Genomic DNA, 25464 nt, shown 5'->3' on the forward strand with positions numbered 1-25464 from the left:
TATTATTTCTGAATGGGAATTTCATGTCATTGTCTTAGTTTCTTGAGATGACTTTTTGCTTTGAAGTTGCACATAAAAAATAATACATATTGAAACAAATCAGAAAGTTAATATACAGATATGTATCTGTGTTGTACTCCATGGCAGACAATGTGCTTGAAAGGCTAACATCCTCTTTCATTAAAGAGGAAGGATAAATAGCACCAGTCAGCTTTGACATAAAATTGATTTTCAAACACAGAAGTTGCTCTTGCGATGTTTTCTTCATTATGTCAAATTCCCTCAATCAGATTTAGATTCTTTTTGCGGCTTCATCTGCACATTATTTGATTAAAAACAGTGTCGATACGTTTTTGTGACAACACGTTTTCCTAATCTTTTTCTTTGCTATTAAAAACTGCATTTGTTTTTATCTGAGAAATAGTTGTTTTTTAATACTACACACAATTTATTATTTAAAAGCTTAAGCTGTTTTTGAGCTCTGTCATGTAGTGCAACTCCTACCAAAAGGAACACGGAATAACCAATAACTGCATGTTTAGTGATAAATAAGAAAACGTACAAAGATTTGGGCAGGGTAAGAAAACAGCAGCGACAGCAGGGGAAATTGAGTGTCATTATTTACTGAATGACTCTTCATGACAACAGTCGTAAACATTCATGAAGTATTACCAAATTTTTATACATTGACATTACTCAGAGCTGCTTTTAGTCTGAAGGTTATCTGGAAACAAAAGACAAAAAAATATATACATCTGGAGCATTTGCATTCTGCAGAGAAAGTCCAGCTCTCATCTCTTCGCAGTAGTTTTATAAAAAAATTTTAAACAGCATTATCGCTTCTCCAAAAATGATGATAATGCCTGTATCGATGTGCTTTGACACGATTATTTTCATGCAGACTTTTTGTAGCATATCAGTGAGCTGAAATCAAATATGTTTCTTTCAATAAGGGCAGAACCATGTACAGTTTGAAAGAGCCTGAATTTTGGCGCAAAGGGAAGCAATGTACATTTTTTCTCTTGACTGTCACACGTGAGCTTTGTTCTTGTCAATCCTAACATTTTGACTTGTATGCGTTAGACACTAAAGTTGGTGAAGTACCACAGACAGCTTCTATACTGGAAATGGAAATAGAAGAAAATATTTTTTTTTGTGTATCAATAATTGCTGAAAGACTTTATTGGAGTAAATGATATCCAACCAACCAGTATTTGGTTAGATGAACCCCAAAATTAACAAACCCTTACAAAAATACAACAAATGTTCCTTACATTGTAAAATCCCCTGTGTGTTTCTTATCTTCATATTAAAACTGTTATTCAACACACAGTGGATATCAGTGACATGTTACAAGGAAGTCATCAGTCAAACAGACTCTGAAAATTTAATTCTATGCCAAACTTCCTCTTTTACAGATGAGGAAGAAAAAATACAGCTTCTTGATTTCATACAACATCGACTTTTAAACAGAGAAGTTTCTCTTTTGGATCCTCTGCTCAGCTGCTGAAATTTATACTCTCCTTAATTTGAAGCTATTTTGTTACAGGTTATTTTGTTATTTTCATTGGGTAAGAACATTCGATGAATGGCCTATTTTTTTTTTAGCAACGTTTAAAGTAATAAATTATTTTTTTGCCATATAAACTGTTGAAATTAGTGTAATGAACTATATTTGACTTTGCTCGCTTGTTTATTTAGTTTAACCACTTTTGAGAAAGACCCATTGATTTCCATCTTTTCTGACACTGTACGGTCTGTATATTCTAGTTTATAATATGTCGGTTTTAATTTACTGCCAAATAATTTATTCAAAAGTGACTTTGATTTAAAAACTGAAAAAACATTTTTTTGAGATCTTCTCCAATTTGACAGACGAAGGACGATTATTAGTCTGATGGCGGCTCTGACTGAGAACATGCTGACAGTCAACATGTTACTGAGTGTCTTCTTTCTTCCAGGTGAGATTTTTATTCACTTCCTTTCATTTGGAGAATGTGAGACATCACATGAAACATTTCTTTTTAAAACTTAAACTTGTTTAGGATCAAAATATGAAAATATGAATCTGGAGTTTGTGGATCATGAAGTTTTCCTGTTGGCAGATTTTGCTCTTTATGTTAATTATTGATCTGGTTTTCAGGTGCTTTGGCTGATGAGTGTTATGGTCAAACACCAGCCCTCTGGATCACCACACCGAATAACATGGAAGCTCTGACTGGATCTTGTTTGCAAATCCCATGTACCTATGACCCAAAACATCCTGACTATGACAGCAGTAAAACTATCTATGCAGTTTGGATGAAAGGTGGTGCAAATTTTTGGGCCAATCCAAGCCCTGTTATTTTCCACAGCAGTGGGTCAATTAACAAATATTCACTGAATATCACTGGAAACCTGAAAGAGAAAAACTGCACCACTATGTTTCCTAATCTACAAACAAGTCTTACAGACAAATACTATTTCAGAGTTGAGAACGGGGACTACAAGGCAACAGCTTGTGTTGATCCTCTTTACATAACAGTTAGAGGTAAGAACATTTTTGTTTTAATGTAGCATAACATAGAATTGCTTGACTTTCACTTGACTTTCCTCAAGATTTTCCAAGTCCGTCAAAATATTAGTGGTCTTCAGTGTTGTTTGAAAGTTTACTTTAATTCTTTCCTATGAAATACAACATATTCATATATATATGGGTGTGTGTGTGTATTGTTTTAGCTCAGTTAGACTGGCCAAAATGAGTTATATTCTTTTTAAATACCAGAACATTTTTTCTTATTGTTTTGTAATTGTCCTCAAATTGATAAGTTTACACACATTTGGTCAGTATTTGGGATAACAGTCTCTCAAAATGTGTAATATTTTTGGGCTTTCTTCCACAAACCTATGATGGGTTAACTAACACATTTGATCTAAGTGGAGGAACACCTTTTGATGCATTTCAAGGTCACACCTTAAACACACTGCTTTGTTGTTTGACACAATAAGAAAGTCAAAATAAATCAGCTAAGATATCAGGAAGGGAAATGTGCAGCTGCACAAGTCAGGTGAACAATCTTCTTCTGACTGCATATGCTACATTCATTTGTTCAAACTATTACATGCTAATGTGGGAATGTCCAATGATCATATTGCTCATGAAGGAGACGGTTCTGTGTTACAGAGATGAATGACTTTTGGTCCACAATGTTTAGACTGACCCCAGAACAAATGCTAAAGCCCTGGTGTAGATTTTGCTAAAGTTTATACACAGGAAAAACATGTCTTGTACCGACATGGGGTGAAAGGCCACTCACTGAGAAAGAAACCTTTACTTCAAAAGAAGCATTAAAAGCCAGATTGCAGTTTGCAGATGCACACAGGGGCAAAGACCTACATTTCTGGAAGCATGTCCTGTGGTTTGATGAAACTAAAGTGGAACTGATTGGCCATAATAACAATCATTACATTTGGAGGAGAATTGAGGATGATTGCATCATCCTAACTGTCAACTATGAGAGTGGCAGCATCATGATGTGGGACTGCTTGCAGGAGGAACTGGTGCACATCATAAAACCGATGGCATCATGAGGAAAAAACACTATTAGGAAATATTGAAGCAACATCTGAAGTCTTCAGCTAGGCAGTAAAAGTTTGGACACAGATTGGTCTTCCAAATGCACAACAACCAAAGTAGTTACAATGTGGCTTAAAGACAACAAAGTCTGTGTTTATGTGTGGCCATCACAAAGCTCTGATGGCGGTTCTATGGGTTAGATGTGGGAAGGTCTGAAAAGACCTGTGAGTGAGGCGACCTACAAACCTGACTCAGTTTCAACAGAACTGTCAGGAGGAACGGACACCAGAAGGAAACTATTGGGAAAAGGTTGTGGAAGGAAATCCAAAGAGGTTTGATCCAAGTCATATATTTTAAGACAGTTATCTCTGATACTGACCAAGTTCATGTAAACTTGTGAATCTGAAGAAAGTTGAAAAAAAATGTTCTTGCTGATGTTTCTTTCATTTGGCAAATAGAGATAATTTTGGTAATTAGCTAATCTAAAACAAAGAAAAAAGGTTTGGCTGGATTTAATTTCAGTCAGGAAAATAAATGTGTCTTTTTATTGGGTTTGTGAAAATATCTGGTGTGAACTGTGCATGTTTGCGTGCATGCGCGTGTGTGCGTGTGTGGTACAATAATCATTTGCTTTCCTTTTTGTCTTCCAATTTGTTATTGCAAGGATGATCAATGTCAATGGATGTCTCATCAATTTGAGGACAATTGTGCTTACGTATTTCTTTTTCTCGATTTAATTAATTATTTTATATATTTTAACAACCATTTGATAGTTTAGGGCACTGAAGGTCTGCTTTATTTATTAAAATGTGCATTTGATGTAAAACCCCAGATTCTCCTTGGAGTCCCAGCATTAATGTTCCCTCTGACCTGAAGGAGCATCAGTCTGTCACTGTAACCTGCTCAGCTTTCACTCCCTGTCCAAACTCACCTCCTGAACTCACCTGGAATCTCCAACAAGACTCTCTCAGTCAATCAGAGAAAAACACAGATGGAACCTTTACAACTAAAATCCAGGAGATCATCACTCTGTCAGACACACATGATGGATACAACATCACATGTTCTGCCAGATATGCTGTGATTGGAGGAAACAAGACAGCAGAGACAGAAGTGACTCTCAGTGTTTCATGTAAGTGATCCTATCAGCAGGTCATGGTTCAGCTGTTTCTGATCAATAAAGTTCATGTGTCTGATTTTCCTCAGATGCTCCTAGAAACACCTCAGCATCCATCAGTCCATCAGGTTTGGTGTCAGCAGGTAGCTGGGTGGAGCTGAGCTGCTCCAGCAGAGCCAAACCTCCACCCAGATTCACCTGGTTCAGGAATGGCATAAAAGTGTCTGAAATACAAAATTACAGTTTCAGTGTCACTGAGGAAGGAGAGTTTTACTGTGTGGGCAAAAACGATCTGGGAAATGAAACATCATCAAGGATCTGTGTTAGTATTAAAGGTAAATGTTGTTGCTTCTAGTTTCAAATCATTTCTGATTCTAGAAACGTAGATCTGCATCAGAAGCAGTTACTTGTGAGCACATACTGATCAGAATCTGCTTGACCCCATATTTGGGATTTTTATTATCTATTACCTATAATTTGCTCTTTTTTCCAAGGTTTAATGGTTTTCCAACTTACAACTACAATTATTTGTGAAGCACAGATTAAAATTTAATGCAGTTTTTCTCTGATTAACAAACATCTAATTATTTTTAGATGGTTTTGCCATAAACAACTCTGTTTCTAAAATCTAACAAGTCATATTTGACCAGTGTTCTTATCAAAAATGGTAGATTTTAGTCTAGAACATGTAAAGACCAATCCATGAGCACCATCCCAGTCTTCTTTATCCATTTTAAATTATATTGTGATGTATGTTAAAGATCAATGTTTGTCATTCAGTCTGCTGTGGTAAAGTTTTATTAAGAAGACTGAACGTTTCAGCTTTCTGCTTTTACATTAGGATGTTTGATGATCTATCCTGCAACTGTTAAAGTGTAATCCTGTCAGAAACATGGTGTTATTGTTCACAGTGAAGCAAGTTTCAAATCAAAATAGTTTAATGCAGTATTGACAAAAAGAAAATAACTTTTTCTAAACTATAAAATGTATATGTGCAGCCAAGAATATGTCAAATCATTTCCAAATAAATGATTTATGGTAAGAGGAGACAAAGATTGAGATGTTAAGTCATAATGAGACTTTAAAAACAAAGAATAGATTATGGTAGAGGTTATGGCTATATTCAAATTTGTGTATTTCACAAAACTGCAAAATAAAAGCACTGCAATTATGGACTTGTGTTGTTTTGACATTAACTGAATGCTGAAATGTTTTTCGCACATTTGTAATGGAAACACAGCAACTCTTGGTAAATGCTTGGATTTTAGACGCAATTTGGTTTTTCATCAGGATCATAATATTGAACTGATATGAAAAATGTTTTTTCAAAGGTTAACATATATGATGGAAAACATTCACATTTTAAAACTATACTTGATGTTTATCTAAACTGGTTCTTCCTCACACTAATAATATGTTTCATATTTTATGTCCCAGATTCTCCTTGGAGTCCCAGCATTAATGTTCCCTCTGACCTGAAAGAGCATCAATCTGTCACTGTAACCTGCTCAGCTTTCACTCCCTGTCCAAACTCACCTCCTGAACTCACCTGGAATCTCCAACAAGACTCTCTCAGACAAACAGAGGAAAACACAGATGGAACCTTTACAACTAAAATCCAGGAGATCATCACTCTGTCAGACACACATGATGGATACAACATCAGATGTTCTGCCAGATATCCTGTGATTGGAGGAAACAAGACAGCAGAGACAGAAGTGACTCTCAGTGTTTCATGTAAGTGATCCTATCAGCAGGTCATGGTTCAGCTGTTTCTGATCAATAAAGTTCATGTGTCTGATTTTCTTCAGATGCTCCTAGAAACACCTCAGCATCCATCAGTCCATCAGGTTTGGTGTCAGCAGGTAGCTGGGTGGAGCTGAGCTGCTCCAGCAGAGCCAAACCTCCACCCAGATTCACCTGGTTCAGGAATGGCATAAAAGTGTCTGAAATACAAAATTACAGTTTCAGTGTCACTGAGGAAGGAGAGTTTTACTGTGTGGGCAAAAATGATCTGGGAAATGAAACATCCTCAAGGATCTGTGTTAGTATTAAAGGTAAATGTTGTTGCTTCTAGTTTCAAATCATTTCTGATTCTAGAAACGTAGATCTGCATCAGAAGCAGAAGAATTACTTAATTGGTTTTCTTGTTACAGATGATCAATCATCTGAATTCCAGATCCTGAATATATTGAAGATCCTGGGTATTGTTTTGCTCTGCATTAGCATCATCAGCTTTGAGTGGTGAGATTCTCTTCTAAGAGTTGATACTTTGCAGCTGCTGTTAGATGTTGGTGTTTAAATATCTTTTGTTCTTTCAGCTGGTTGAGATTCTCCAACAAACCAAAGACGGTAAAATAACTGAGTTCATTGTTTGCATCATAACACAAACAACACAACATAAATGGTTCAGGCTTTAAAACATCCAAGTAAAATTTAATTTAAAAAAGTTTTTATTTGTTGTCAAACAATTTTAGAAATGGTCAAAGTCAATATCAAGTGTCCTTATCAAAAGCTCATGCAGTGTTTTTTTTTTTTTTACCATCAATGGTGAATATTCTGCATAGACATAATGCTTAAACTTCTAAAATACTTAGAAGTATTTTAAGTATACTTAAAATATACTTGTAACTCACAGTGAGTAGAGTTATAATCTATTTACTGTAGAATGTAACTCTACTCACTGTGAGTTACATTCCCTCAAACACATCCATACAATGATGCACAGGATGATTAGGTAACTTAGGGTTCAATCTTACAAAAGGACATTTCAACATATGATGAAAGGAAGCTGGAATCAAACTCGCAACCAAATTTCAGATGATTACCACAGAGCTACAACTTACCATCTCATTAAAGAACAAATATAGTATCTTGTACTTTTAGTTGGGAATCCAGTGAGACTGAAAATAAAGAAACCAACCTTTATTTCCTCTGAAACAGTTTGAGCTCAAGTACATTTACTGTAAAATACATTTTGTTCTTTTTGTCCACAGCAACCAGAAGAACCAACCTATGTCAACAATGTGATGGAAACTACAGCATCATGAGCCTCAAGGCGAGCAGGAAGATGTCACGGCTTCTTCCTGGACTTTTATCCATCTCGTTTTTCTGTCCAATTGTTCAAATTTATTTCTGCAAGAACCAGTTGCTGAAAGGCTGGATAAACCCTGAATTGATCTTCAGTCCATCACATCACCATCTTTGTGCTCTAGATATTTTTTGATACTTCTCTCTACATTCAAGTGTGTTACTTATGGAGTAAATAGTGATGCTTTAGTGGATAATTGAGTTATAAATAAGGCCCATAAATGCTAAAAAATAAAGAGTTTGTAAAAGTGAAGATCTTCTCCTGAACGTAAAAATTGTGTCTGGATACAGGAAGTGGATCATTTTTAAGAGTTGGTTTTGTGTTTCTTACTGCTACATACAGGCATGTTTTTTTTTTTTCTGAATTTAAAAACATTCGCTAGATGTTTTTTCTTACAAACAAAATGTATAAAATATGAAGCATCAAACTTGACCAGTTTTGTATTCTTTTTATTTCAGTTGTTTGAATAAATAAACAAGATATCATTAAAACTGTAATCAACTATTTTTTTGTCATCAAAGCATAAAATCATTCTTATGCATAACATCTGAGGTGTTACCTCGTTTCTTTCAAGCAGGAAGTGAAGAAAAATGGAGCTTAACTCTCATCATGTGAATTTCAAACACTTCTAAGTCTAAATGTAAGTGAAGCAGGTATGAACGCCAGCAGCTGCTAGAAACCAGTGGTGTTGAATTGGACAACATCACCTGCAAAGGGAAGTCATGTTAATATTTACAGTCATGGGCGATGGTCTCTGGAAAGACCCCACATATAGCTGTGCATATATTAACCTGTTTACAATAACATAATGGCAAATGTTTCAACTAGATTTAACTGTTTAACCCTCAGTCTTATGGCGCGTTCACACCAAAAATCATCAGCTTTTGTGAGAAACTTTTAGTTCTCCTTATGGGTTAAAAATGAAGCAAACTTAATAAACTATACTCAGCAAATCTGATCAAACGTGTTATCTACATTATGTACATTAGGAGACTAACAAAATCCTCCACCTATTCCATGTCTAAATATTCAAACTGTTGTTCAACACAGCTGGAGGTAAGTCAGTAAGTTAAAGGTGTGTGTGTGTGTGTGTGTGCGCATGTGTGTGTGCGTGTGTTTACAGGTGCTCATGCATATTCTAACAGCCAAATTAAAAACCAGCCAACATCCTTTGTTTTTTAAAGAAGTTAGTATAAATATAGCCGTGGGCTTCAAAACTGCTGGTTTTAAGAAAAGGAGAAGTGAGTTCCTGCTCTGTTGCTCATCAGCTGAAATTCACATTTTACGTCATTTACAGGTAATTTCTCAAAGTATTTTAGCTTCAGATTCTTCAGATGAGATTTCTTCAGCAGTTTTTTATTGCAATTTTTTTTTTTTTTACCATAACAAATAAACGGCAATGTCTATGTTTACCTGTTCTATTTTTAATGGGCAATTCACCTATTTTTGCATTTTATACTAAAATTGTGAACATCTGAAGATACATGTGGTTTTGCTTATTTTTTTCAACACAGCTAATTGGCATTAAAGTTTCTGATTTTGCTGCTTCATTCAGAAATGACTTTGGTTAATAAAACAATTTTAATCCATTTCTAAGAGGGCTGACAGAGGAGAGACTGGCAGCTCTGTCTGTGAACCTGATGACAGTTCTGAGTGTCTTCTTCCTTCCAGGTGAGCCGTTTGTTTATTTCTTTTCACTTCGAGACGGTACATGAAATGTTTCATCCTGACACTGTTTTTATTCTCCTCAAATAAAATCCTGCGGCTGAAATGGGAGCTTTAGCGAAAGTTCAAGCAGGAAGACTCCACCCCCTTCGTTCGCCCATCGACGTCATGCTCATCTCCGACCTCAGCGCTGGTCCTCACCCGGCGCGTTCAATCAGCAATCAGGCTCTGCATAAAAAGGATCCACACCCAAGCCGTCAGCTGATTCCCAGCTGCGTTCAATCCGTTCATCGCACGTCACAGGTTCTCCACAGCTTCGTGATTCCCCGTCCTTCGACCTCGCATCTTGCATTGGCCCTTTCTTTTCCACTCAGACGCCCCTCGGATGCAAGATATTTCTTCAGCCTCAATCATTTGAAGCAGCTTCTCCCGCCTATCTCTCACCTGCCTGGGGTTTTCACTTACTCCATGATCCACCTCTGAGAAAAAAAAAACATAACAAACCCTCGGGTCACCTTGTTAACTTTGTCCTTCGGCCAGTGACGCACGACGCATTACCTCCCGCACAGTCTGTGAGACAAGGTAGTCAATTGCGGAGCTCTACGTGGAGGTGACGGCCTGTCTAAAGAGAGACGACAGAATCAAAGAGGATCCGATGGAAGCAGCAAAAGGCCGTCTTCCTCCGCCTGCCAAGCTTCTCTCACTTCCGCATGCCGTTATGGTCAGCATCTTTCCGGATTTCCCCCTCTACGTCCGTCTCGGGTTGCCAGGACGCTCCTCAGATGCAAGAGATTCCTCGATGATTTCAAGTAGCGTCTCCCCCTTTCTCTCGCCCGACTGGGATTTCTCCATCTCCCGCTCCCTCACCACCTACTCCATGGTCCACCTCTGGCAAGCGGACACATGATCCCACTGTTTCAACCCGCACCGTCTTTCTTCGCCTCAGCTCCTTCACACCAGCGCTATGGATTAGCAATGCCTATGGTTTCCCTCTCCAGCATGGCCGCTGTCAGCCCGCTCAGCAACACCTCTGGTTTTCCCTCACTACGCCTGTTTCAGGCCACCAGGGAAAGACGTAGCATTCTCATGTCTCATTCAAGTCTCGCAATACTTCATACGCAGACTCCTGTCATTAGTTTATCCCGTCCCGAACACGTTGACCGTATATTCATGCACCACTCGAGTTCTAATGTCTACGGACTTTTACCCAAACATCGACTAAGTTAAGTCATTGTCACTTTTTTCTCCGAGGCGCCTTTAAACATAACATTAGTTCAGTAGGTGACCGTTGTTGCATAAGAGCCGCAAGACGTATGTCAGAATCCAGACAGACGTGGAGGGATACCTTCTGCATAAATAGCAGACGCACGTGCACTCAACTGCAGAGCAGCGCAGCCCATCTTTAACAGGTCGTTTGGTCACCGCAGTTATCTATCTGCTTCACATTAGTTATTTGTCGCTTGTCAGCGCACCTGAGCTATATTAAAACTCATGCTACCCTGGCCCGGCAGCAGGGGCGGACATCTGGGTGCATTGCCGGCTTCAGTTAATCGTGTCCCGGCTGTCTGCAAGCCCCGTGTTTTACCTACATGGCCAATTCTTTGATAGTCCTGGACCGACTTGGCACCGGAGTTTCCTCCACTTCCCTTACCGTGTCCTCTGCAACCTCGTTCCGCAATTAAAACAGTTTTATGTGCCGTTAACACATCGTAATCTATTTTTCAAACCGCCTGCAAACGCAACGTGAGCCCAGAGACGTTCACACCATTGCTTAACAAGACGCCCGTGGCTATTGTCGTTGTGTATGTTCAGCTACGTAGATTCATTCTGCCTGTTGAAGATTCTAGGTTGTAATATACTTTTGTAAAATTTCTAGCCCCATCTTCTGCTCACGGATCCCAGGTTCTCCCGGCGGGCCGAAGTGAAACCACACAGAAAACGAGCGTAGACGTCACAGAATTATTGACTTTAATCCAAAAGAAGACATGAAATTACACCCGAAACTGCAGAACAGAGACGTGCATTAATTTACCTGAGACAAATGGAAAGAAGGAAGAAGGCAAAGACGTGCTTAGACGTCTTTGGAGAATTGCAAGAGCCAATCCGAGTAGTTACTCCCGTGTACAAGGTTTTATAGTAAAGGCGTATTATAGTCTTCCATTTCTTCAAATTAGGCGTATCCTTGCTCATCCATCCAGGAGCTGTCTCCGACCCTCTTTAAAGTTGGTCACTCCCTGCACTTTGTTTTCAAGATCAAGCACCTATTGTCACTTTTCTTAAAGCTGAAGCAGAACTTCTCCTCTACTGGCCAGGACTCCTGCTGTTTCATGGCTTTTCACAGTTCGTGTGAAGCTGGAACTTCTGATGATTTCCCACACAAAGGGCAGTTTAAAAGATCTTGGCAAACAATCTGCTGGTAACATAAAGGTTAATAGGGCAGAATAAGTTATTAATCTGAAAACTATAATTGGGCTTTCCAATCAAGAAATGGCAAGTTTTAAAACTAGCATATTTTAAATTGATTCCTTATCATGACCGAAACAGCCGATTCAATCAGTTAATCTCGTCTGGAGCAGGTTTCGCGTCTTGGCTGGCCTTCACATATCAGCGGCTTGAGGCATGAATTATCATTTACCTAATTGTGGACTTTTGCCCTGTTGCGACGGCGATACGTGCAGTAGAGGGTCTTGCCAACGTAACATGAAGTTGGCTAATAATTCCTCTTTGGTTCGGTTGAGCCCGTCCAGCTCTTTTTCTAATTATTAATCAGCCTTAAATTCCTATTGATGAGGGTCTTTCTCCAATCATTGTTCAAAAAAAAAAAAAAATTGCTCAGTGTCCATTCACTACTTATCATAAGCAACCTTAAATAGAAACTGGTTTAGTCTCAATGTAAAACATGTTTTTAGCTTCCGATTTATAGGAACTTTTTCCAGACGCACAATGTATAGCGGCGTTTCATATTTCATTCAGGTAGCACAGCACAGCACAGTACAGAACAATCCATAGGATTTAAATGGCCTGGCAGTCACTATTCCAGCAGGTGATCAACAAGTGATTCTTTTCGTAGTTTAAGTTTAAGATTTTTCTTAGTTGTTTCAACATCAGGATATTCCTGGTCTACTTGCTTCACCGCTATCAACCGATCTGTCCCATATTCAGATGTGTTCAGTTCAAGTCCCATTGGTTGCTTCTCAGTTCTTATCTCAAGATCTCCTGAAATCAGCAGATTATTTCCCAGGCCATCCTGCCACTTTCAGGTTACGCAGTCAGTTCTCTTGCTTACCCTGGTCCCACACTCAAATGTACTCATTCCAGTCTCACTTCTAGGCCAATAGACATTAGACAATTACCAGTCATTCTCGTGGGTCTGTCACTATGGCAATCAGCACTTGCAGATATCCTAAAGCTCACGGCCCCATCTAGAGTCTGAACTCCCAACCCCACTGCCGGGTCCAGTGGAGTTCAATCGCATGGCACGTCTCAACACTTCAAAGCTTTTCGAAGAGTCTAAGATGGCATTTCCTTTCTATTTCCCATTGTAAATTCAGCTCGTCGGGCATGGCCCTTTTTGGGGGCGATCTCCTATAGTTGGTTCAGCTTCACCTTCAACAGCTCGAGTTTCCAGCTTTTACAAAATTGTTCCCTGGCCGTAACCTGTTTCCTGAGTGGCTATCTCCGCAAGCAATCCTAAGTCGTCGCTCTCATCAGTCGTGTGTTACCATAAAGCTGAACCTTCATCACTCCGTTTCACGTCATCAACCGACTTTAATCTTATCTCTGCTCGTTTCACCCCTGATCATTTTGACTCTATTGTTGATGAGCCGTCTCTCTCCACCTCTGCTCAGTTCAGTCCAGCTATTAGATGGAATCGCTCATTTCATGTTCAATCTCAGGTCTTGCTCTGTAATTTTATTTTCTATATGTCTCCTGTTACGTTTATCCTCATTTCTAATCTTAGTTTCTCTTTATGCTGATCCATAGCTTTAGTTTATGTTCAACCTGTCTCCGAGCACTCCCTCGACGTTATGTCAGCACTCCTGTCTTTTTTAGTATTCTCTTCATATGATTATGCATCTCTTCCTTGTGTTCATAGCTCACTCTGTGCCAGACGAGCACTCTGCATTTCGCTGGTGGTGGTTGGTCTACCTTGTCCAAAGTGTAAACTTATGTGATTGTCCCTTCTGTCTCCTCCCATGCTGTAACCTACAGGTTCACTTCTGTTATTACTCACTCGCATCCTCCAAAGATTGAACCGGCAAGTCTACTTCTAGCTTCTTTGTCCCTCAACCAATCAGCTCTATTGCCAACCTTTCGGTTTCCCTGAAGCTATTTCAGTAACCCATCAGCTGGCCCTTTAGCAGTCTGACTCCATGCCATCCCAGTAACCCTGCATGTCTGCCCCAACAGCTGTCCCACGTCCCAGCGTCGTTCAGCCCCTGCAGCTGGCCCACGTCCCAGCGTCGTTCAGCCCCTGCAGCTGGCCCACGTCCCAGCGTCGTTCAGCCCCTGCAGCTGGCCCACATCCCAGCGTCGTTCAGCCCCTGCAGCTGGCCCACGTCCCAGCGTCGTTCAGCCCCTGCAGCTGGCCCACGTCCGAGCGTCGTTCAGCCCCTGCAGCTGGCCCACGTCCCAGCGTCGCTCAGCCCCTGCAGCTGGCCCACGTCCCAGCGTCGCTCAGCCCCTGCAGCTGGCCCACGTCCCAGCGTCGCTCAGCCCCTGCAGCTGGCCCACGTCCCAGCGTCGCTCAGCCCCTGCAGCTGGCCCACGTCCCAGCGTCGCTCAGCCCCAGCAGCTGGCCCACGTCCCAGCGTCGCTCAGCCCCAGCAGCTGGCCCACGTCCCAGCGTCGCTCAGCCCCAGCAGCTGGCCCATGTCCCAGCGTCGCTCAGCCCCAGCAGCTGGCCCACGTCCCAGCGTCGCTCAGCCCCTTCAGCTCGCCCATGTCCCAGCGTTGCCTGCCCCTCCAGCCGGCCCGTGTCCTAGCCTTTCTCTTTGTTGGTCCATGTCTCAGTGTTTTTCCTTTCCCTCATACTTTTCAGTGTGGCTCCCTTACCGTGGGCACCTATGCTACAGCCTTTCTCCAGATATATTTGTGTCCCCTAGCTCCCCAACTCCTGCTTGGCTCCGTGCCTTCAACTATCCTCCACTCTCTTGCCCAGTATTATTTCGGCTCTTTCCTTAGCAGGCCTTCATTCTCCAGATGAGCATCATAACATGAAAACACCTATATCAATCAAATTTGATTTCTCCTATCAGCTTCTCATCTTCTAGTTTTCTGCACTCCTTCGGCCTACAACCCGTACTTTTCTTTTCTCCACGCATCTCAAGTCGGCATACAAGTTTTAGGTCTCACCTTTCCTCGGGCCTCGGCCCCGGCCTCAGCCCTTTTTTTTGGGGGGGGGAGAGCATCCCTAATCAGTTATCGGGATGTTCATCGAGTTCACATCAAATTAGCTGCCGGGGTCCGAGCGCCAAAGAACTGTTATTCATTCCTGTCATTAAATCTTTTAATTGTTCCCTTTTGTCTGTCTGAGTCTCTCCAGATTGAACTGAGGTTTCTAGCTTTTGAAGTGAGTCTGCAGTAAATCTTTTCTTCATGTTATGCCATCATTAATCTGTTTTTACAGATAACTTCACTGGTTGTCCTAATCCGCAGCTTATTGCTGACTCACCTCGGCAGATTGAAGCTCTGAGTGGATCTTGTTTGCAAATCCCGTGTAGCTTCAATTCAACACATTCCGACTATAATATCAATAGACCCATCAATGGAGTTTGGCTGAAAAATAGCTCCAATATCAATGCCAAACCAAGCACTGTTATTTTCAACAGCAGTGGGTTAATTAACACCTATTCACTGAATATGACTGGAAACCTGAGTAAGGAAAGTTGCACCACTCTGTTGAGTTATACTGACACATACTTCCTCCGCATTGAGAACCGGCCATTTAGGGAAACAGATGTTTGTCATCATCTTCAGATAAAAGTCAGAGGTAAGAACATTTCTGGTGTTTTTATACTACTGTACTTAACTGCAATGTTGTTAAATTTATCCATATTTCTGATATTTAGAATATTTTTTTTACTCTGCAAAGTTTTTTCTCTCATGGGAAATGAGATTTAGAGATCTCACACACTAATAAAATATTGAAAATAGGAAAGACAGTAAAACATTATCAAAGCATGATCTGTTTTCACAAGAATTAGTTCACATAAAATAAAATGAACAACTTGCATGTCAATTATTATTAATTTCCTTCAAAAGAAAATTCTATTGGTATTCAAAGCCTTTTCATAGTTACCAACCAGGTTTTTAAAACTACATTTTCTTTGCTATTTTAGCAATTAATTTGATTTATTTTTAGTGATGAACTCAGAGTTGAATTGTACCCCAATAGAAAATTTATATTTTCATTTATAGATCAAAACTTAACTGATGTAACACACATTGTTACTTCAAAAACATTCTGACGTTGAATGTGACACATAGTCCACATATTACATATATAATCAATAGGAACATAAATATATAATAAATGAACAGAAAAATGCAACGTCCATGTGATTATACATTTTTCCTGGTATTTTTGTTGTCATCAGGACAAAAAATGGACAAACTTTTAGTCAAAGATTGTTAAAAGAAAACGTAAGAACATTACACCAAACATTACATATGTCCTGTTTGAGACATCAAACTATATTTAAAACATACTGAGAACTGTTGAGGATTCTTTCTGCACATTTTACCTATGTTTCTTTTTTATCCTGTTGGTTTAATGTAAAACCTCAGAGTCCCAGCATTAGTGTTCCCTCTGACCTGAAGGAGCATCAGTCTGTCACTGTAACCTGCTCAGTTTTCACTCCCTGTCCAAACTCACCTCCTGAACTCACCTGGAATCTCCAACAAGACTCTCTCAGACAGAGAAAAACACGGATAACCTTTTAACAACTTTTTAAAACTTTTTAAAAATTTCTTCTTGGCACTCATCCATAAAGGACATGTCTGAGAAGTCCACACTTCTATAGTAATAAACTGATTTTGTTTTACACTTAGGATTAAATCATAATGTATGTAAATATTTTTAATCTTCCTTTAAATAATAATAAGTATTATTATTTCTGAATGGGAATTTCATGTCATTGTCTTAGTTTCTTGAGATTACTTTTTGCTTTGAAGTTACACATAAAAAATCATACATATTGAAACAAATCAGAAAGTTAATATACAGATATGATTTTCCTTATCTGTGTTGTACTCCATGGCAGACAATGTGCTTGAAAGGCTAACATCCTCTTTCATTAAAGAGGAAGGATAAATAGCACCAGTCAGCTTTGACGTAAAATTGATTTTCAAACACAGAAGTTGCTCTTGCGATGTTTTCCTCATTATGTCAATGTCAAGAGTCAGATTTAGACTTTTCTTGCGGCTTCATCTGCACATTATTTGATTAAAAACAGTGTCGATACGTTTTTGTGACAACACATTTTCCTAATCTTTTTCTTTGCTATAAAAACTGCATTTGTTTTTATCTGAGAAATAGTTGTTTTTTAATACTACACACAATTTATTATTTAAAAGCTTAAGCTGTTTTTGAGCTCTGTCATGTAGTGCAACTCCTACCAAAAGGAACACGGAATAACCAATAACTGCATGTTTAGTGATAAATAAGAAAACGTACAAAGATTTGGGCAGGGTAAGAAAACAGCAGCGACAGCAGGGGAAACTGATGAGAGAACCAGTGGAGGGCAATGAGGATAACAAGGCCGAAATAGTCTGAGACTGACAGATCGAGGGAAGATGACAGATAACAAATAAAATCTAACAGAGCAACTAGATGCAAAGTTAACAAATTTAATAGACTTTCAATACAAGTTTTATTGCAATTTTGCATTAAACGTGTCATTATTTACTGAATGACACTTCATGACAACAGTCGTAAACATTCATGAAAACTCCTTCTTGTTTATGTCATGTCAGTCTTATGCACACCCCTTCGAATGAAGTATTACCAAATTTTCATACATTGACATTACTCAGAGCTGCTTTTAGTCTGAAGGTTATCTGGAAACAAAAGACAAAAAAATATATACATCTGGAGCATTTGCATTCTGCAGAGAAAGTCCAGCTCTTATCTCTTTGCAGTAGTTTTATAAAAAATTTTAAACAGCATTATCGCTTCTCCAAAAATGATGATAATGCCTGTATCGATGTGCTTTGACACGATTATTTTCATACAGACTTTTTGTAGCATATCAGTGAGCTGAAATCAAATATGTTTCTTTCAATAAGGGCAGAACCATGTACAGTTTGAAAGAGCTTGAATTTTAGCGCAAAGGGAAGCAATGTACATTTTTTCTCTTGACTGTCACACGTGAGCTTTGTTCTTGTCAATGCCTAACATTTTGACTTGTATGCGTTAGACACTAAAGTTGGTGAAGTACCACAGACAGCTTCTATACTGGAAATGGAAATAGAAGAAAATATTTTTTTTTGTGTATCAATAATTGCTGAAAGACTTTATTGGAGTAAATGATATCCAACCAACCAGTATTTGGTTAGATCAGTGTTTCTCAACCTTTTTTGGGCCAGCGCCCCCCCCAGCCTTTATCCAGGTCCCTCACCGCCCCCCACCAAAGAATTTGCAGGCTACTTTACACTGACTATTATTGTATCATTAATATTACTATCACTATTGTAGATGTTTTGATTTTTATGCTTGTATCTGTATTTATCATCAAAAATAATTTCCCAGAGAACATAAAAGTCATGGGAATAGAAATTATTTTCACAGGTGTCTATGAAAAATGCAATGAACATTCAAGTTAAAATTGGTAGGTCTAACAGCAGCCAGAGTGGAAAATATATTCTTATTTTGTGCCATTTTCTAGTTGTTAAATATTCCACAAAATGACCAGATAAAAGATGTACAACATGCCAGTTTAAACTTTGAATTATTTGCAAAACGACTGAGCTCTGCAACATTAAAACATGGATAGAACTGTAACTACATTAATCATAGCTCTTCTTCTCTTCAGTGTTTCTGGTGGCGCAGCTCTGTGCTGCCTTCAGGAAAATGGGACATCAGAGTATCAACCATAAAATTTCACCCACATGACATTTATTGTCCAAACCAGAGTTTCAGTGGAAAAACAAAAGTTCCAGGTTCTTTTAATGCCATACAAATATGAGACAGAAACATGGATTATATCTTTATATAGACCTGTCTATTGATTCATAAATTACTGGACAGAAATTACAAAGAACAAATCTGGTTCTTAATAAAATTCTAATGAGTCAAATTGAAAGTGTCATGGAGTCATCAGCCTCATGACATTAACACCGACATGAAAAATAACATTGAAGAAATAAATATAACAAATCTAATTAAAAACATAAATAAGTGATCAGTTCTTTGAGATATATTTATTCTCAGTATTAGATATGGTCTCAACAAACCCATGACATTTCAACAATATTATCTGGAAATAGTGTGTTTATTCTTTCCATACAGTCTCTGTATTAATTATTGATCGAAAGGTCTTGCCATACCAGTTTATTCCTCTGTATTTACTTTAGTTTCTTAGTTTATTCTCGCATTTTGTTCTTCATTCATTTCCATTTAGTTTCATTTGATTAGTATTATCCTCTTTGTTTATTGCTATGTACACTTTAGTTTCTTTTCTGTTGCTAGATTTATTTGATCATTTATTGACCATCACTAATTTTCACTCATTACCTGCTGCGCCAACTAATCATCATATGTTTCACATAATGTGTTGATTTTTCACTGTTCAGCGTCGGATTCTCTGTTTTTATGCCATAATTCATATCTAGTTCGTCGATCCGTTTTTTGTCCGCTTCTCCTTTTTCAGAGTTTTGCGCAATGTGCGCGTTTTTTTTTTTTTTTTTTACCTCTAAGGTGCAGGGCGGTCAGGAAGCGTATCGATGGTGAAAATGCAGACTGACATAAATCTTTTAAAACAGAAACGATTTCTGCATTCTGATTATTGAAATTTAAAAGTGCTGTGTTGTTCTATCACCCCCGTTTCATACTGGACCTCTTACAGCACCGTGTTAACGCTATAAAATGAACGCTCTCTATCGTGGTATCACCCATGGAGGGATTTATTTATTTCTTGATTTAATGGGTTCATTTTTCAGAGGGATACTCAGTGAGGGTGTCGTGATTTTAGCTACCAGTAGCAGGAGAACGGAGCTGCGCCAAGAAGCTAACATAAGCTACAAACACTGAATAGAAGAAGAGCTGCCATCGATACAGCTGCAGCCAAGCATGATTTAATGTTACACAATACAGTTTTACCAAGTTGCTCAAAGTCTAAACTGGTATTGTTGTGCATTTTAAGGTGTAAAGTTTACCTTCGACCAAACACCCCCCAAAGGCATCCCAGCGCCCCCCTTTTGTAAAAATGTCCGCCAGCGCCCCCTGCCGTCCTCTGAACGCCCCCTGGGGGGCGGTACCGCTCACGTTGAGAACCGCTAGGTTAGATGAACCCCCAAAATTAACTAACCCTTACAAAAATACAACAAATGTTCCTTACATTGTAAAATCCCCTGTGTGTTTCTTATCTTCATATAAATACTGTTATTCAACACACAGTGGATACCAGTGACATGTTACAAGGAAGTCATCAGTCAAACAGACTCTGAAAAGTTAATTTTATGCCAAACTTCCTCTTTTACAGATGAGGAAGAAAAAATACAGCTTCTTGATTTCATACAACATCGACTTTTAAACAGAGAAGTTTCTCTTTTGGATCCTCTGCTCAGCTGCTGAAATTTATACTCTCCTTCATTTGAAGCTATTTTGTTACAGGTTATTTTGTTATTTTCATTGGGTAAGAACATTCGATGAATTGCCTATTTTTTTTTTTAGCAACGTTTAAAGTAATAAATTATTTTTTTGCCATATAAAACTGTTGAAATTAGTGTAATGAACTATATTTGACTTTGCTCGCTTGTTTTTTATTTAGTTTAACCACTTCTGAGAAAGACCCATTGATTTCCATCTTTTCTGACACTGTACGGTCTGTATATTCTAGTTTATAATATGTCGGTTTTAATTTACTGCCAAATAATTTATTCAAAAGTGACTGATTTAAAAACTGAACATTTTTTTTATGAGATCTTCTCCAATTTGACAGACGAAGGACGACTATTAGTCTGATGGCGGCTCTGACTGAGAACATGCTGACAGTCAACATGTTACTGAGTGTCTTCTTTCTTCCAGGTGAGATTTTTATTCACTTCCTTTCATTTGGAGAATGTGAGACATCACATGAAACATTTCTTTTTAAAATTATTTGATCCTAAACTTGTTTAGGATCAAAATATGAAAATATGAATCTGGAGTTTGTGGATCATGAAGTTTTCCTGTTGGCAGATTTTGCTCCTTATGTTAATTATTGATCTGGTTTTCAGGTGCTTTGGCTGATGACTGCTATGGTGAAACACCAGCCCTCAGGATCACTACACTGAAATACATGGAAGCTCTGACTGGATCTTGTTTGCAAATCCCATGTACCTATGAGACAAAACATCCTGACTATGACAGCAGTAAAACTATCTATGCAGTTTGGATGAAAGGTGGTGCAGATTTTTGGGCCAATCCAAGCCCTGTTATTTTCAACAGCAGTGGGTCAGTTAACAAATATTCACTGAATATCACTGGAAACCTGAAAGAGAAAAACTGCACCACTATGTTTCCTAATCTACAAACAAGTCATGCAGACAAATACTATTTCAGAGTTGAGAACGGTGTCTATAAGGCAACAGCTTGTGTTGATCCTCTTTACATAACAGTTAGAGGTAAGAACATTTTTGTTTTAATGTAGCATAACAGAATTGCTTGACTTTCACTTGACTTTCCTCAAGATTTTCCAAGTCAAAATATTAGTGGTCTTCAGTGTTGTTTGAAAGTTTACTTTAATTCTTTCCTACATAATACAACATGTGTATTGTTTTAGCTCAGTTAGACTTGCCAAAATGAGATATTCTTTTTAAAAGACCAGAACATTTTTTTTTATTGTTTTGTAAATGTCCTCAAATTGATAAGTTTACACACATTTGGTCAGTATTTGGGATAACTGTCTCTCAAAATGTGTAATATTTTTGGGCTTTCTACCACAAACCTATGATGGGTTAACTAACACATTTGACCTAAGTGGAGGAACACCTTTTGATGCATTTCAAGGTCACACCTAAACACACTGCTTTCTTGTTTGACACAATAAGAAAGTCAAAATAAATCAGCTAAGATATCAGGAAGGGAAATGTGCAGCTGCACAAGTCAGGTGAACAATCTTCTTCTGACTGCATATGCTACATTCATTTGTTCAAACTATTACATGCTAATGTGGGAATATGATCATGAACAATGATCATATTGTTCATGAAGGAGACGGTCTGTGTTCCAGAGACAGTGTTGTCTCTGGAACACAGAGACCACCTAACCCGCAGGTTCCACGGTGGCCCACATGGCTTTACCCATGAAGGGCCACAGCCCACATGGGCCCTACATGGTGGTGGACCCACATGGGTTTATCCATTTTGTCTTCCAATTTGTTATTGCAAGGGTGATCAATGTCAATGGATGTCTCATCAATTTGAGGACAATTGTGCTTACATATTTCTTTTTTTTGAATTAATTAAACTTATTATATATATTTTAACAACCATTTGATAGTTTTGGGCACTGAAGATCTGCTTTATTTATTAAAATGTGCATTTGATGTGAAACTTCAGATTCTCCTTGGAGTCCCAGCATTAATGTTCCCTCTGACCTGAAGGAGCATCAGTCTGTCACTGTAACCTGCTCAGCTTTCACTCCCTGTCCAAACTCACCTCCTGAACTCACCTGGAATCTCCAACAAGACTCTCTCAGACAAACAGAGAAAAACACAAATGGAACTTTTACAACTAAAATTCAGGAGAACATCACTCTGTCAGACACACATGATGGATACAACATCACATGTTCTGCCAGATATCCTGTGATTGGAGGAGACAAGACAGAAGTGACTCTCAGTGTTTCATGTAAGTGATCCTATCAGCAGGTCATGGTTCAGCTGTTTCTGATCAATAAAGTTCATGTGTCTCATTTTCCTCAGATGCTCCTAGAAACACCTCAGCATCCATCAGTCCATCAGGTTTGGTGTCAGCAGGTAGCTGGGTGGAGCTGAGCTGCTCCAGCAGAGCCAAACCTCCACCCAGATTCACCTGGTTCAGGAAAAGCAAAGATGGAAACATTAATGTGTCTGTGGGGCAGGTTTACAGCTTCAATGTCACTGAAGGAGGAGAGTTTTACTGTCAGGCTATCAATGATCTGGGTAATCAGACATCCAACGTGAACATTAACATTGAAGGTATTTCTTGACTGCACTACAAACATTTGAACATATTCTCTGATCATGAACCTTTTCAGTTTGTCTTTAATTTTCATGTTGTACTTTTTTTTAGGTCCTTCAAAAGCAGATTTCCCTACTCTGCCAATCACAGTGGGATTATCTCTGGCCATTATCGTGGGTTTATGTCTTGTTTTAACTGTTTGGTGAGTGATAATTATTAAAATCATGCTGCTCTTTGTGGATGTAGTTACCTTAAAAGTTAGTTAATATAAAACTCCTCAAAATTGCTTTGACTTCCACACGTCAAATTCGAACAATAAAATTGACATTAACAAAACATAAATAATTTTTTATTCCATCTGCGGTCAGGGTGGAAAAGTTGTATTTTAAAGACTGAAGTTAAAAAAAATTACAAAAAACATAATTACAAAATAAAGAAGTCAAGCAGAAGAAAGTTTTCAAATCAAATTTTGTTCAACAAAAAAACTTACAAAAGCAATACTTACAGCATGTAATGCACATTATACATATAAGTTCCCATCTTCCAGTGTTTTCTGTATATTTCATAACATTGATTATCATCTTTTAATGCGGTCACCTCAAATACAGCAGAAATGTTCTGACACATTTCTAACGTCTTCCAGGTGTTTTAAGTCCAAACAATCATCTCCTCAACAGACTCATCAGACTCAGGTGAGGAAATGATCATCTTCTCTATGTAGCCTTTCATATTTGTGACTGCATATGCATTTCCCAGTAGGACATCCATCTATTTTATATCACTACCCCTACCAGACTTTCAAACGACAGATTAGTTAAACTTTAAGTTTTGCATACACGTCTCAATAATAATAATAATAATATATTTCAGCAGGACTACACTTTTCTTAATCTTTATATCCCACAGAGTCAAACAGGCGTCGAGGCTGATGTTCAGATATCAGATGGCAAAGAAACAAAAGGAGAAGTTCATTATGGAGAAGTGATCATCATAAAGAAGACACCTGAAGCTTCCTCGTTGCCAGTGCTGGACAGCGAACAGGTGTCTGTGTACGCTCAGGTCAAAGTGCCAATGGCAGAGAAATCCACAACACAGACGGCTGAGGGTCCAGAGAATCTCTACGCTCAAGTGAAGAAAAATTAACGTTTGTTTTGTAAGATAAAATCAGGACTTTTTTGTGCAAGATTACATTTCTACCCCTATTGTTCCAGCATTCACTCTCCTAGTATTTAAATACTGTTTTAATATCATATCATATAGTATAATCATATAATATCATGTTTAACTTTGTACTCAAACAGTCGATCTCCATTGTTCCCTGGTTCTCTAAGTTGTTTTTGGACTTTAATTAAAACATTTCATCATATCCATCAAGACTCCTGTTTGCAGTTTGGTCCACCTGTCAACACATTGTGACACTTTCACTTCACAACTAGACCGTTCTGCTCTGTTACATTCAGATAAAATATGTGAAATAATGTGAAAAACGTAGTGGGTCATTATTACTTTTGCAAGGCTGTAATCAGAAAATAGGCTGGACTACCATGCCGTGGTAGCTACGTCATACTTTCGGTAGGCCATAGAGAGAACATGCAGACAGTGTTTGGGTAGCATAGCGTTAGATCTAGTTACTGTTGAGAAGATGAATTATAAATATTCCTTGTCCATTTGGGAGCTACTGCCGCCGGTAGATTTCACACCGTTTCCTGTCTTTTACTCGCTATATCCTCTCATATACCCGGATTCAAAAAAAATGCTGTGCGCAAAGAATTGAGATCACACAGAGATAACAGCGTCCCAATAATCAGCATTTATTCAAGACAGATGCATATCATCACTAAAAGCACATCAGAAAACTCAAAGCACAAACAACATATGAATTTACCTGAGAGAGAAAAAGAAAAGATGGGAACGACAAACAAAAAGCAAAGACGTCTTTGGGGAGTTGCAAAAGCAAATCTAGTTTGTTCCTCACGTGCACAAATGTTTATAGTAAAGGCGTATTCTTCTCTTTAACTTATTCAAACGGGACGTATCTTTGCTCATCCAACCAGGAGCTGTCTCGGACCCTCTTAAAACTTAGAAACTCCCTACAATTTGTTTTCAAGATCAAACAAAAGAGTTAACCTTTATCTAAACAAAGTGGAAGCAGAGCTTCTCCTCCACTGGCCTGAACTGATGCTGTTGTATGGCAGTGTGAAAGCTGGAACTTCTCCTGATTGTTTCCCACACAGACAAAGGGCAGAACAAAATATCTTTGCAAACAACCTGCTGTAACTACAGGTAACATAATGTCAACAGGGCAAAACAAGTTATTAATCTGAAAACTATAATTAGGCTATTTCAATCAAGACATGTTAAGTTTTAAAACTAGCATATTTTAAATTTATTAACATTACATTATGACGGGTTTCTTGCTCAGACATTTGCTTAGTGTTTACATAAGTTTTATAGCAGTGGAGTCTTTATGCAATATGTAGTGTGTCTGACCTGGGACAGTCAGAGATAGTTTCTCTGGCAGCCTGGCCTAAAAGTGGAGCTCAGATGAATCACGTCATAGAGTCAAACTCTCTTTTGTTCCTACAGCAATATCTCTTTTTAATGCAGGACCAGGTAGGGGGACTTGCACCTGATTTAGTGTTTGTAGCAACTGTCGGTCAATAATGAAAT

General features: G+C 38.5%; 3 protein-coding genes across 3 annotated transcripts in view; all 3 read left to right on the forward strand.

Annotated features, from left to right (window-relative positions):
* LOC103482495 (sialic acid-binding Ig-like lectin 10) overlaps positions 1–8245 on the forward strand; it is a 28176-nt gene extending 19931 nt beyond the window's left edge. Inside the window, exon 11 of the mRNA XM_081602016.1 lies at positions 7670–8245. Coding sequence (XP_081458142.1) covers positions 7670–7723 — 54 coding nt within the window. The 3' untranslated portion in view covers positions 7724–8245. The remainder of the gene's footprint in view (positions 1–7669) is intronic.
* Positions 1118–7090, forward strand: LOC145549487 (sialic acid-binding Ig-like lectin 14). Its single transcript, XM_081602002.1, has 8 exons — positions 1118–1961; positions 2144–2530; positions 4389–4688; positions 4763–5008; positions 6111–6410; positions 6485–6730; positions 6830–6917; positions 6995–7090. Exons 1-8 carry the CDS (start codon positions 1898–1900, stop codon positions 7032–7034), a joined length of 1671 nt encoding a protein of 556 aa, XP_081458128.1. The 5' UTR covers positions 1118–1897; the 3' UTR covers positions 7035–7090.
* A 1902-nt stretch (positions 8246–10147) lies between the features above and the next one.
* LOC103482494 (vascular cell adhesion protein 1-like) lies at positions 10148–24164 on the forward strand. The gene is made up of 5 exons (XM_081602017.1): positions 10148–10320; positions 22534–22811; positions 22906–22996; positions 23438–23486; positions 23701–24164. Exons 1-5 carry the CDS (start codon positions 10148–10150, stop codon positions 23935–23937), a joined length of 828 nt encoding a protein of 275 aa, XP_081458143.1. The 3' UTR covers positions 23938–24164.
* The last annotated feature ends 1300 nt before the right edge of the window (positions 24165–25464 follow it).

This window comes from Poecilia reticulata, chromosome 20, assembly GCF_904066995.2.
Source record: "Poecilia reticulata chromosome 20, P_reticulata-male-v2, whole genome shotgun sequence".
NCBI classification, from domain to species: Eukaryota; Metazoa; Chordata; class Actinopteri; order Cyprinodontiformes; family Poeciliidae; genus Poecilia; species Poecilia reticulata.

Bases quoted from the DNA above. Each gene is read 5' to 3' on its own strand.
- LOC145549487 (XM_081602002.1), top strand. From the start codon at position 1,898: ATGGCGGCTCTGACTGAGAACATGCTGACAGTCAACATGTTACTGAGT. The intron at 1,962-2,143 runs GTGAGATTTTTA...TCTGGTTTTCAG, and splicing joins GAGTGTCTTCTTTCTTCCAG to GTGCTTTGGCTGATGAGTGT. The intron at 6,411-6,484 runs GTAAGTGATCCT...GATTTTCTTCAG, and splicing joins AGTGACTCTCAGTGTTTCAT to ATGCTCCTAGAAACACCTCA.
- LOC103482494 (XM_081602017.1), top strand. From the start codon at position 10,148: ATGGTCAGCATCTTTCCGGATTTCCCCCTCTACGTCCGTCTCGGGTTG. The intron at 10,321-22,533 runs GCAAGCGGACAC...TGATCAATAAAG, and splicing joins TACTCCATGGTCCACCTCTG to TTCATGTGTCTCATTTTCCT. The intron at 22,812-22,905 runs GTATTTCTTGAC...ACTTTTTTTTAG, and splicing joins CGTGAACATTAACATTGAAG to GTCCTTCAAAAGCAGATTTC.